Source organism: Balaenoptera ricei, chromosome 11, assembly GCF_028023285.1.
Source record: "Balaenoptera ricei isolate mBalRic1 chromosome 11, mBalRic1.hap2, whole genome shotgun sequence".
NCBI lineage: Eukaryota > Metazoa > Chordata > Mammalia > Artiodactyla > Balaenopteridae > Balaenoptera > Balaenoptera ricei.
Genome location: NC_082649.1, coordinates 69,539,885 through 69,552,554, shown reverse-complemented (window position 1 = coordinate 69,552,554; position 12,670 = coordinate 69,539,885). Strand labels below are relative to the sequence as shown.

Here is a 12,670-nt window from a genome sequence, read left to right as displayed (position 1 = left end):
GGTTATGGACGTGTATAACCACAGACTATTATGGAAGCAGTTGAATTCAAGACCATATAGGATCAAAAGAAAATTAAATTTCTCTCATTTTTCTCAGGTCTGGAAATAAAAGGCTACAAAGGTAATGATATAAGAACCTCTCTTAAATTTATTCCAAGAAGGAAGAGTCCTTTAAGGAGTCTTCTGCATCTTCGAGAAACAGCTGGCCCCTGACACGTGCCAGCCTTCTCACCAGGGGTCAAGTCTGAAGAGCTTGCCGCTAGTTGCACAGGAGCTGGTGGACCTAACCCACCCATTTTCCATCCTCTTCCAGACCAGGACACCTGCCATCAATAGTTCATGAACAATACAGAAGACAAAGCTCCCATAACATGTTTTGGGAGCAGAATCTGTTTCTGAGGAGTCCCTGCAGCTTGGTCCATGCTTATGAGCTGAATAATTCTCTTTTAAGAGAATTCAAGATCCAAGACTATACTTTCTAATCAAAGAAAGGCTAACGATTTCCCAGACACTGGAAAGGCAGAGACATTGAAAACTGAGGAGAAACTTATCCAAGGATGAAATATGGAGCTCAGTTACTTGAACTATATAACAGGAAACAATTCCCAAGCTACTTTCATGATCTATTCATCTGTCAGGTTTAGCAAAGCAAAACTTTGTGTGTGTGTGTGTGTTTATGTGTCCCACACTAAACTCAGTTGGCACTGGAAAATGGCTAGTTCAGAAAAATGTGTGTTCCAAGGCCTGAACCAGAGGATTCTGTAGAATAAATTACAGTGTTTGGCCTCATCTCCATAAATGCTACAGTCTCTGTTTCAGTAGCCTTTTAATGCCTGGTCTACAAATAACCTGGAAATTTAATGCCTGGTCTGTAAAGAACCTGGAAAGTCTCTGCTAAATTTATAAAGGAAAGTGGTTTTTTTTGTTTTTTTTTTTCAGTTTGAAACAACTACCACAAGAGATGTACTGAGTGGCTTAAAACATCCACTAGTTTCAGAGTGAGAGGCAGAACCAGACAGCAAAGTCGCTTGCACTTCCTGGGTATGAGAGATCAGTTCCTCCATTAAGTTCTAAAATATAAAACACTCTGCAGAGGAGTACAAGGCTGTCATCGAAGACAGCCTGTGAACACCTGGATGAGGGCAAGGAAAACAAGCTCACTTCCAGTCATCCATCATTACCTGACTTCCCCTTTCCCTACTCCTCTTGATTTTTACCATCAGCACCAGCTGATGGCCAGGACCAGGTGAAGCTGGCCACCTGTGACAGATGCAACTGGGTAAAGAGAGGAGAGCAGAAGAGTGGGATAAAAGGTGAGGGTGGATCCTGTGGAAGTTGTTTGAAGTTTACAGGTGTTCCCAACCCGGTGTGGAGACAATGGAACACTTAACTATGGATGAAGCAGCTTCTCTGTCTTTTTCTACTTAAGTTAATAAACCTGAAAGGAAAAGAGATCCTAAAAGTTATTACAACCTTTCTGTCACTAAGGAGATCATTGTGCTTTCTCTTTCCTGGCTCCCTGGTAAGAACCTGATGCAGCTCAGCAGTGAAAAGTATGCTGCCTTTTTGGAACGCCCTGCCAAAAGCCATCCTCAGACCCACCAAGGATAGCCCCTCGTAAGTCATTCACACAGGAATAATGTAACCAAGTAAGAAAACAAAGGACTCTTTATTTTCATCTTCTTTAGTGGCATAACTTTGGAAGGTCATGACTCTGAAAGGGAAAGGAAGAGATGATGTACAAGTAGCAAGATGTATTGAATCAAGAGCAATAAAGAAGAGGAGGTTTCCTGGTCCACAGATTATGATACCAGAATAAGAAATGCCAGGTCAGAAGCATACGCATTCTGTGAATAAGGATGAAATTAGGATCAGATAGAGACTTACACATTTGGTCAAGAGGACTTGTAAACTGAAATTTGATGAAGAAGTGGAAATGGCCTGATAAAACTGTTGGGCTAGATGCATTAGTATCAGATGCCACTCAAATACATTTGAAAGGTAAGAACAAGTATGAAAGTACCCCCTGAAAAGTGCTCCCCCACAATGGAACTCTTCCTTTTCCCCACCCAAACCTGATATTCTCCAGGAGTTTTCTACCTCCATAGGTGACCCTGCCATCGACCCAGCTCATCTAGCCAGACCCCTGGAACCAGCCTCAGGTCTTCCTTTCTGCCACTTCTCACATCCAACCTAATATTTGAAAGCTTCTGCTTTTGTCACATCAGCCACTTTATGGTTGCTTGAAAACTCCAGCTCTTTCCCATCCAGGCTTTTAAACATGCTGTTTCCTCAGTCTGAAATGTGTGTCCCCCAGTTCTTAACACTGATTTCAGCTCAGGTCACCTCGTCAGAGAAGCTTTCCCTAAACTCTTGATCTGAAGTAAACCCTCCTCTCCAGCCATTCCATCCCAAGATCCTGTTTATTTCCCTCATAGCATCATCAATTTTCTTTTCTCACTTACTTTGTGTATTTATCTGTTTGACATGTTTACTATCTGTCTTTTCCCCACTTGAATGGAAGTGCTATGAAGGCCTAGCCTTTCTACTTGGGTTCCTGCTGAATCCGCAGTGGTTAACACAGTGTCTGACATATGGCAGGTATCAAGCAATACTAACTGAATGCATGGTTGAATGAATGACTCTTAGGAGAAAACTTCCGAGATAGCATCTCCAGTAACCTTAAGCAATTAATTTATGAACTCACATAGAATCTTTTGCATTTAACTCAACTTGTATCCCCTCAAATACTATGCAGGGCACTTCACAGGCGCTGGGGTTGAGAAGAACAGAACCCAGTGCTTGCCCTCACATTACACTCAGAACCCTGCTCCACACTTGTGTTTGAGCCTGATTCCCCTTAGGACACAGGGGATGTGTTCTTCAAGGGGAGAGGTCAGTCTTACTCTTTGCATCTTAGCACCCATGACATGCTGATTGCTCAGCTGACATGTATTGCGTGAAGAAAGACAGAAGTGAGACTTGTGGCCTTACATTTTTACACAATGTGCAAAGAAGAGGCAGGGAAAATATGGATTTATGATTTGATTTTGCCTCTTTAACCTGATGATGCTTGGGGGAACATCTGTTTCACCTGTTACCACGTGGACAAGAATAACAAAATCATAGGCCCAGAAGTACTTAGAGCAGATGATGGGATATTAAAAGAGGACAGAGAGAAAGCAGAACTACTTTGCTGCCATTCTTCTTTTATTACTAACTAGAAAGGATGGGAAAGACATGGTTAAAAAGCAACTAAAAAAAGAGAGTAACTCAAGAACAAGAAAAGACGGACAAAAAAGCAAGCAAGCAAGCAAGCAAGCATGAACTTGCTTTAAATGAGTTCTCAGAGGATACGACAGTTTTCTTCAAATAGCTATACGGAGAACTGCTGAGCAAAAGAGGGATCAACATTCTCATAGGCTGTTCTCTAGAGTAGAAGCAGTAGCCATGAAAAGAAGTTACCAGAAAGTATAGTTAACTAACAATGAGGACAGTCCCCTGTAAAGTGGAGCTGTCCAGCAATGCAAAGGGCTGCCTGGTCACGGTTTTTAGATTATCTTCTTCTCAACATATCTGCATACAGTGAATCCACTCAGCTCTTTTAACTTAAAACAGTTATAAAAAACAATGTTTAGTAACTACTGAAGAAGGGAAAAGTATTGGAAGATCTTATTTCTAATCAATGTTGCCACCAACACTGGCTTAGAAGGAGATATGATATTTTAGCCAGTAGAAGCAAAGACTGACATTGTTGGTAAAAACCAAGCAGGGAGGATGGCTCAGAGCCACATGCACATCATCCCTCCCTCCTGCTTTAAGATAAAATTATGAGGAATAAAGACCTTTTAGGGCAAAATCAAAGTGAGGAAAGGGCAGTTATGTGGATCAAGGCAGTCTTTCCTGAAAGCAGAGCAGTGTACTGGCTGTCTACACTTGTCCCGCACACTACTCCATTGAGGCTACTTGCAAAGTTCTGCAGGGGTGGGCCCTTTTTGTATAGCAAGCTCAGTACATTACCCTCATGGCTTCCTGAATGTGGTCCTGCCGAATCAGTTCTGCTGAGCAGTCCATGTACCACTTCAAACAGCGGATTAGCTCCCTAGGAAAAAGAACAGTTCCAGAAACCCCACTTTAATCCAAAAGCAATGCAGCCTAAAATATTTGCAGTCCTGAATTAGCCATATAGGAAATAATATACTGCTAATGAGCCAGAATGGAGTGATGGATCCAATACAGCTGTGGAATCTTTAGATTATCCAAGACCAGACAACACTCCCTGTCCAAAAAGAGTTGCCACATTTCAATCAGCAATTATAATCATTCTTTCCCACTTTCCCTGACACACATTTTTTCTGATTACAAGAAAGTTTTCCCGAAGTCTGGGACTGGATGTGTGTTTTGTTTTGTTTTGTTTAAAACTGCTAAGTCTCCAGAACATACAACAGACTCTGAATAAAGGTGTATAGTCCGGTGTGCCCCTCCTTGCCATCCCAATGATCTTATTTCCTTAGGACCAAGTCATCTGAGTGGAATGGGATTACAGGGTCAGAAGGCCTTCACGTTTACATGGCAAAAGAGTACCCAGGGCAAGAGTGCAGGCCCTCGTCAGATAACAGTTCGCATCTTAGGCCTATCAGTTTCTAGCTTTGCATCCTTGGGCAAGTTATTTGGATCCTCTGTCCTCATTCTTTTCATTTAAAATATAGAGGAAACAACAGTACATCTCAAACTGTGAATTCTAATGAGATGACACATGTAAAATATATAGCACAGTGCCTGCTCTCCAAAGTGACATCAAAGTGTCAGAGTTCCAGTGATTCCACAGCCTCAGAACCCTTCGGTTTTGTTTGCTAAGCTTGTGCTGGGACTACCCTAGTGGCGCAGTGGATAAGACTCCGCACTCCCAATGCAGGGCCCAGGTTCGATCCCTGGTCAGGGAACTAGATCCCATGTGCATGCCACAACTAAGGAGTCTACATGCCGCAACTAAGGAGCCCGCCTGCTGCAACTAAGACCTGATGCAACCAAATAAATAAATAAATATTAAAAAAAAAACTTGTGCTCATTCCATAGAATAATATGGTGACTTTAAAAATTGCTTTAATGGTTTTAGATAACCTGTGAGTGTTTCCCATGTTTATTATTCATATTATCTCTTTTATTGACTATCTTTTTCTTTTCTTTGATATTTATTTGTCAGTACTATAGTTAGCTATTCACATGTTTCTCACTGAAAAAGCAAGACATATTTTTAGCAGCTCTGCCATCATTTCTTAGAAGGAAAAGTATGACAACTATGTAATAAACTCTAGTTTAAAACATCAGCGGAAAGCTAACATCTAACATCATACTCAATGGTAAAAGACTGAAATGTGTTCCTCTAAGATCAGAAACAAGGCAAGGATGCCTGCTTTTGCTACTTCTATTCAATGTATTAGTAGTGAAAGAGCAACTGGGCAAGAAAAAGCAATAAAAGGCATCCAAATTGGAAAGGAAGAAGTAAAATTATCTTTGTTTGTAGCTAACATGATCTTGTATGTAGAAAAATCTAAAGAATCCACAAAAAACCCTGTTAGAACTAATAAATGAATTCAGCAACACTGCAACAAAATCAACATATATAAATCATTTGCTTTTCTATATACTAACAACGAACAATCAAAAAAGAAAATTAAGAAAACAATCCATTTACAGTAGCATCAAAAAAGAATAAACTACTTAGGAATAAAGTTACCCAAGGGGGTGAAAGACTTATACTTTGAAAACAACAAAATGTTGCTGAAAAAAAAAAATTAAAGAAGGTAATAATAAACAGAAAGACATCCACGTTCATGGATTGGGAGACTTAATTTGGTTAAGATGTCAACACTATCCAAAGTGATCTACAAATTCAATGCAATCTCTATCAAAATCCCAATGACATTTTTTGCAGAAACAGAAAACTCCATCCTAAAGTTCATATGGAATCTCTAGGGACCCCAAAGAGCCAAAACAATCTTGAAAAAGAAGAACAAAGTTAGAGGATGCACACTTCCTGATTTCAAACGTCCTACAAAGCTACAAAGAGTAACTTTAACTTTGATTATAAAGACTAGTCAAAACAGGGTGGTACTGGCATAAAGACAGATACATACATCAATAGAATAAAACCGCCCAGAAATAAACCCTCATGTATACAGTCAAATGATTTTCATCATTAAATGGGAAAAGGATATTCTTTTTCTACAACTTGTATTGGGAAAACTAAATATCCACACACAAAAGAATAAAATTGGACTCTTATGTTGCACAATAAACAAAAATTAATTCAAAATTAATCAAATACCTAAACATAAGAGCTAAAACTATAAAACTCTTATACAAAAACATAGGAGAAAAGTTTCACAACATTGGATTAAGCAATCATTTCTTGGATAAGACATCAAAACATAGGCAATGAAAGAAAAATTAGATAAATTAAACTATATCAAAATTGAAGACTTCTGTGCATCAAAAGACACAATCAACAGATTAAAAAGGCAATGGGAGAAAATATTTGCAAATCATATCCCTGAAAATGGGTTAATATCCAAAATTACGGCTCAGCAACAAACAACCAAACAACCTGATTCAAAAATAGGCAAAGGACTTATAGATTTTTCTCCAAAGAAGATATATAAATGGTCAATAAGCACATGAAGAGATGCTCAGCATCACTAATCATTAGGGAAATGCAAATCAAAACCACAAGATACCATCTCATATCCATTAGAAAGGCTACTACAAAAAAAAAAAAAAAAAAAAAAAACCGAAAAAACCAGAAAGTAACAAGTATTGGCGAGAATGTGGAGATACTAGAACACTTGTGCATTATCGGTGGGAATGTAAAATGGTGCAGCTGCTGTGGAAAATAGTATAGTGGTTCCTCAAAAAATTAAAAATAGGATTATCATATGATCTACCCATTCCATTTCTGGGTATATACCCAAAAGACTTGAAAGCAGGGTCTCTAAGAGATATTTGTATGCCCATGTTCATAGTAGCATTATTCACAATAGCTGAAAGGTGGATAAATACAGCCAAGCATTCATCAACAGATGAATGGATAAACAAAATGTGGTATATACATACCACTGTATGTGGTTTCATTATAAATATATATATATTTATATATATATATTATAATATATAAATAATAAACATTATTTAGAATGAAAGGAAGGAAATTCTGACACATGCTATGACATGGATGAACACTGAGGACATTATGGTAAGTGAAATAAGCCAGTCACAAGGAGACAAATATTGTATGATTCAATTTATATGAGGTCCTAGATTAGCAAATCCATAGACAAAAACTATAATGGTGATTACACGAGGGCTGGGTGGTGGTGGGGGGAATGGGAAGTTATTGGTTAATGGGTACAGAGCTTCAGTTTTGCAAGATGAAAACAGTTCTGGAGATGAATGGTGGTGATGGTTGTACAAAAATGTAGATATACTTAATGCCACTGAGCTGTACACTTAAAAATGGTTAAGGGACTTCCCTGGTGGCCCAGTGGTTAAGAATCCGCCTGCCAATGCAGGGGACACAGGTTCGACCCCTGGTCTGGGAAGATCCCACATGCTGCAGAGCAACTAAGCCCGTGTGCCACAGCTACTGAGCCTGCATGCCTAGAGCCTGTGCTTCGCAACAAGAGAAGCCACCGCAATGAGAAGCCCGCACACCGCCACGGAGAGTAGCCCCCGCTCGCCACAACTACAGAAAGCCCACGTGCAGCAATGAAGACCCAATGAAACCAAAAATAAATAAATAAATAAAATTGATTCTTTAAAAAAAAAAAGAGAGGTTACCCTTATTAAAAAAAAAATTGGTTAAGATGATACGTTTTATGCTATGTGTATTTTACCAGGGTTAAAAAATAAGTAAATGAAGTTTAAAAAAAAAAGGTCTGCTGAACGAATGTTGGTTGCCACTGAACTTTTTAAAAGCCCGTCTTTCTAGTCAAACACAAGTCCTAATGATGGTGCCAAATGCAACTTACTTGTATGCCAGGGCTCCAGCAAAGTGCTTCTGGATGTATGTGTCCATTACAGGTCGGAAGTGGAAATATTTGATGTCTCGGAGCAGGTTGATGATGAATACCTGGGAGAGATGGAGGGTAGCAGAATTCATTGGAGGCCTCAAACCTAACCCCAGCAGAAAACAACTCTTGATTCTTCAAGGAATGGCAAACTGCTAGTGTTTTCTCCAGTGTTCCCAGTGAATGTAGGATTTCCATTCTGTGTCTGTATTTCTGTCATGTTTGTTCTATTCCTAACATCCTTGGCCTCCTATTCCAAACTTGGGACTCATCTGTCAATGCCAGTGTTACTTTGATCTTCTCTCTTCACGAATGCTAGGTGGTTCAATATGGACCTGGGGAATCAAAATACCTGTGTAGGTGTCATAAACACTAAGTTGTCTCAAAAAACTTGGAAAAGAGAGAGAGAAAAATATTGTCCTCTAAGCCAAACCAGCCTATGAAAGGCTGCACCCTTCGGAAACAGGGTCGGCTGGCCAGGGAAACAAGGAAGAAGAAAAGCCAGAGAAGCAAACTTTGCAAGTACCATTCTAACTCTTGCCTCTGCTCCTCATCTATCAGGTAGACTCAGAGTATCTGGTTCTCCTTGAACATACAGCCCTCCTGTAGGACTGGATATATTCAACAAAATGCACTAAACATCCAAATCACTGTCCTTTCACACTAAGCAACCTTCTGAGACTCTGGTTCCCAAACAACTGCATAGAGGGAGAGAGTGTGATGCTCCACCAGCACAAGTGAGTCTCTGCTTTTCCTGGTGGTTGTATCCTACTTTTGTAAGTGGAAAAACAGGCTGTCTTGTTTCCTATATTAGTCTCTGGGCCTTTTGTTCGTGTAGGTCACTATTTCAGGGGCTAGGAAACCCTGTAACAGTGGTGAGACTGAGTATCAAAACTACAAAGTTGAAGTCCAGATTTGATCTTGTAGGGCTCTGCCTGGTAGGGTGATTGTTGGTCTTCCTTGGGTGACACTCCTCAGTTCCTTTTCTATTGGAAACATCTACATCTTGTGCTGACTCACTCTAATAAATTGCTTTCCTTAGATTTTTAAAAAATGTGTGACAGGAATAATTAATAAAAATCAGGAAGGGTGAGACTTACCAAAGACTGAAACACCAACAGGCCATATTTCTCTGTATTATCATCCAAAATCACAAACAGCGTATCTAAGATGTCCTGTAGAAACTGCAACAGCATAAAAATCAGAGGGCTCAGGTCTTCGGACCTTGGACACATGGTCAAACTTCCATACACCAATGAATTTATTTCCCAGTAAACGAAGTCAAAGATCTCCTAAGATCTCAAACCACCACTTAAAAATAACCTAGTACCCCACCTCCACCTAGCCAAGAAATAACTAGGTGGACGTGGGGGTGTTTGCTTACAGCCCAAAGGGCCCTAAGAGAGACCTAAAGAGGCTCTTCCTATTGGGTAAGTGCTAAACTTATAAGGAAAGAGCAATTACTTAAAAAACGTAGGACATCCAGGTAGAACAGTAATTTTGAAATGAAGACAATCTAAGTGATTTTTTTTTTTTATAAGTTTATTTATTTATTTATTGGCTGCATTGGGCCTTCGTTGCTATGCGCAGGCTTTCTCTAGTTGCAGTGAATGGGGGCTACTCCTTGTTGCGGTGCGCGGGCTTCTCATTGCAGTGGCTTCTCCTGTTGTGGAGCACAGGCTCTAGGCGTGCGGGCTTCAGTAGTTGTGGCTCACAGGCTCTAGAGCTCAGGCTCAGGAGTTGTAGCTCACAGGCTTAGTTGTTCCATGGCATGTGGGATCTTCCCGGACCAGGGCTCGAACCTGTGTCCCCTGCATTGGCAGGTGGATTCTTAATCACTGTGCCACCAGGGAAGTCCCAATCTAAGTGATTCTGATGCCAAATCCATTTTGAGAAAAAGGGCTTACTTTCCTGGGTCCCCCAAAATTTGATAGTCCCTTGTTCTCCTCTATGGCCTAACTCTGTAGAGGACATTTGGATGAGGCTGTGGCAAGCTAGGCCTTAACTACAGAAACTATTCTTTGGTCTAGAAATTAGTATCCCAGGAGAAGGGAGAATGCAGCTGATGAGGGCTGTCAAAGAGGGTAAAATATCTGGAGTCACCATTTTTTTTTTGAGCACGTGCCTTTTCCTTTCTAAGATGCAAAAACCAAGAGAGAATAATAAATACTCACAGATGCTCCCAGTCTTTAAAAATCAAATCTAATATTCTGTTGGTCAAAATGCAATTTAATGATATAATGTTTACAACTTATTTCAAAACAATATAAGGTAGAAGGCATGGATAAGGAGTTATGGGCAGGACTGACCATGGGCTGATGACAGTCAGGGGTAACTGATAGGATAGGTACATGTACAGTTATTTATTCTATTCTGTCAACTTTTTTTGGTATGTTTGAAATCTTACAATAAAAAGTAAAAATTAATTAAAATGCTAGCATAATCTCTTTAATTCTCTCTGGCTGGCTTGAGACAAATACTGATGCTAAAACCAGAAATGCTGGTAGGATGTTCTTTTGTCGGGAATGTAACAACTCAGCCTTAAAAAGATCACAGACTTTTCTTAATACCTGGTCTGTTTTACTGGTTAAATTTTTCATATGTTTAGAAGGAAAAAAATGCCCTGAGTATAAGGGCATTTATCTTAAGTTTCAAAAACTAGTATTAGCTTGTTTGTATAAAGAGTTCTTTTAAAAATTTATGATACTCTGATCAATTGATTAACACAAAATTCATACAAGACTTCATAAAAGTACAAAGCCATACACAGACTTTAAAATTATTCCTCGTTTGGAGACACCATGTTGTGTATTATTGAGTCAACGGAGCTGTAAAATGAAAGTACAGACAGTGCAATGCTAATAGATTTGAGACTTGCAATGATAGAGCCAAGAATGCTCACTGATAGACAAGTTGCCTTCTTGACATTTAATCTCTATCCTACATTCCATTGCCCTTGCTGATCACCAAAAGCACTTCCATTTTCCTCAGTTGAGTTCAGTCCATTGTGCAGAATCCACCTACTGGGCTTTCACCATCAGGAAGTGCCTGGGAGTTTTCTTGAGCTAAAGTCAGGTGGGCAAACACCTGGTTTCTACACACTGTGGAGAAGCCCTATGGAAAACAACTGGGGTCTGGTAGTGTTGCTGTCAGCCTGCTCAGGCCATTAGATAGGAAATGTCACAAAAGTACTTGAAAAAGCAATTGAGGAAGGGAGTAAGGAAAAGTCCCCTATTACGGACTCTAGTGAGAGACTGGGCAAAATCAAGTTACAGTTAATGGAGAGTATTCAGAGTTCCTGTAGATAATCAAGAGAGTAGAGCCAAGAAGACATCAGGCTGGATTTGTGGTAAAGGTTTACAAAGTAAGGGAAGAGAGAGGGAGAGGAGACCTAAGGCATGTGGGCAGCAGCACACACTGGGATTGTTTCTGAGAGGGTGTTTTTATCACTGCCCTTTAATTACCAGTTTGCTTTCTAGGAAGAAAAACAAGACAGAAAATAGGGCTTAAAACTTAAAGGTAGTTTCTAAAAGGTAATAAACCTGATGTGATACCTACTTTAAAAAAAGAAGTTAAGAAAGAAAAATACCTTTCTTTCTACTCACCTAATTATAAACCTCGAGAAATGGTCTTAGAGGCTTACTGGCAGAAATCAAGGGGAAGTGAGGCCTTCTGCCCAGATTCTTGCTCAGATAGCATGTGTGAATTGTGTGAAGCCATACCTTAACAATTTCCTCCCCACTGACATGCCGCAGCCGCCCTAGGATGTCCATGATCCGGTCTGGAAAGGCCTTCCATTTCAGCAGAGCAAGGAGGTCCACTAGGAAGCAAGCCCAAAAGACGGTGAACCCTGGCTATGTTATGGACAAGCAAAGCCCAGACTCTCCCTGCCAAGGACAGGTGAGACCTAGAAGGACAGAAATAGCTACGAGCAGTATAACAGCCTCTGGAGTGCTGAGATAAAGGCTAAAGACACATCTGTAAAGTCTGAATGTCACTCAGGAGCTGCTAAAACCATGGAAAATCTCATAGGCTGCTATTGCCAAATGATTCCTTCAATTTCAAATGAAAAGAATTCCCTCACTGTGGCATGAAAAAGCAATAATTTGTCTCTTTTAACATGTATCAGCAACATGAACCAGCAAGTGAGAACAGTGGAGGGCACCACACTGCAGGCACCATCACCTACCATTCTGGGTGAGTTTGGTGGAGGAGAGCTGTGTGGAAATGAAGAAAGACTCTTTGGTGCTGCGTTGGAAGATGAGGCTGGAGGGGATGTTAGGGCAGCCGTTATAGTCCTCTTTGCAGCAGGGCAGGCCCAGGTACAGAGCATGGTTGTTAAATGTGCTATTCTCATCACACTATAGGCAAAAGTAGAGAATACAGAACGTTTCTTGAACCATGCCACTTGTAAAAAATCAGGTCCCAGGGGATTTCTGAGTTGATGTTTACTCTCATCTTCCTGAGGCTGGACCTTGGACCTCAGGTCCTCTTAGAAGAGTGCTTTCTAAGCACTTTAAAAGTGCTTTTCATTTCTTTCCCCAGAATGGCTCACCTGCCTTTTAAAGAGAACATGGCGGGGCTCGTGGCCTCTACCTGGTATG

General features: G+C 40.3%; 1 protein-coding gene across 6 annotated transcripts in view; it reads right to left on the bottom strand.

The window, feature by feature from the left end:
* Window positions 1-12,670, bottom strand: part of DOCK3 (dedicator of cytokinesis 3) — a 384,123-nt gene that overhangs the window by 70,215 nt on the left and 301,238 nt on the right. For all 6 annotated transcript variants that reach the window (XM_059939761.1, XM_059939763.1, XM_059939762.1 and 3 more), the window contains 5 exons: window positions 12,256-12,427; window positions 11,789-11,886; window positions 9,167-9,250; window positions 8,028-8,128; window positions 4,021-4,102 (listed from right to left, as the gene is read on the bottom strand). In XM_059939761.1, the coding sequence (XP_059795744.1) occupies window positions 4,021-4,102; window positions 8,028-8,128; window positions 9,167-9,250; window positions 11,789-11,886; window positions 12,256-12,427 (537 nt within the window). The remainder of the gene's footprint in view (window positions 1-4,020; window positions 4,103-8,027; window positions 8,129-9,166; window positions 9,251-11,788; window positions 11,887-12,255; window positions 12,428-12,670) is intronic.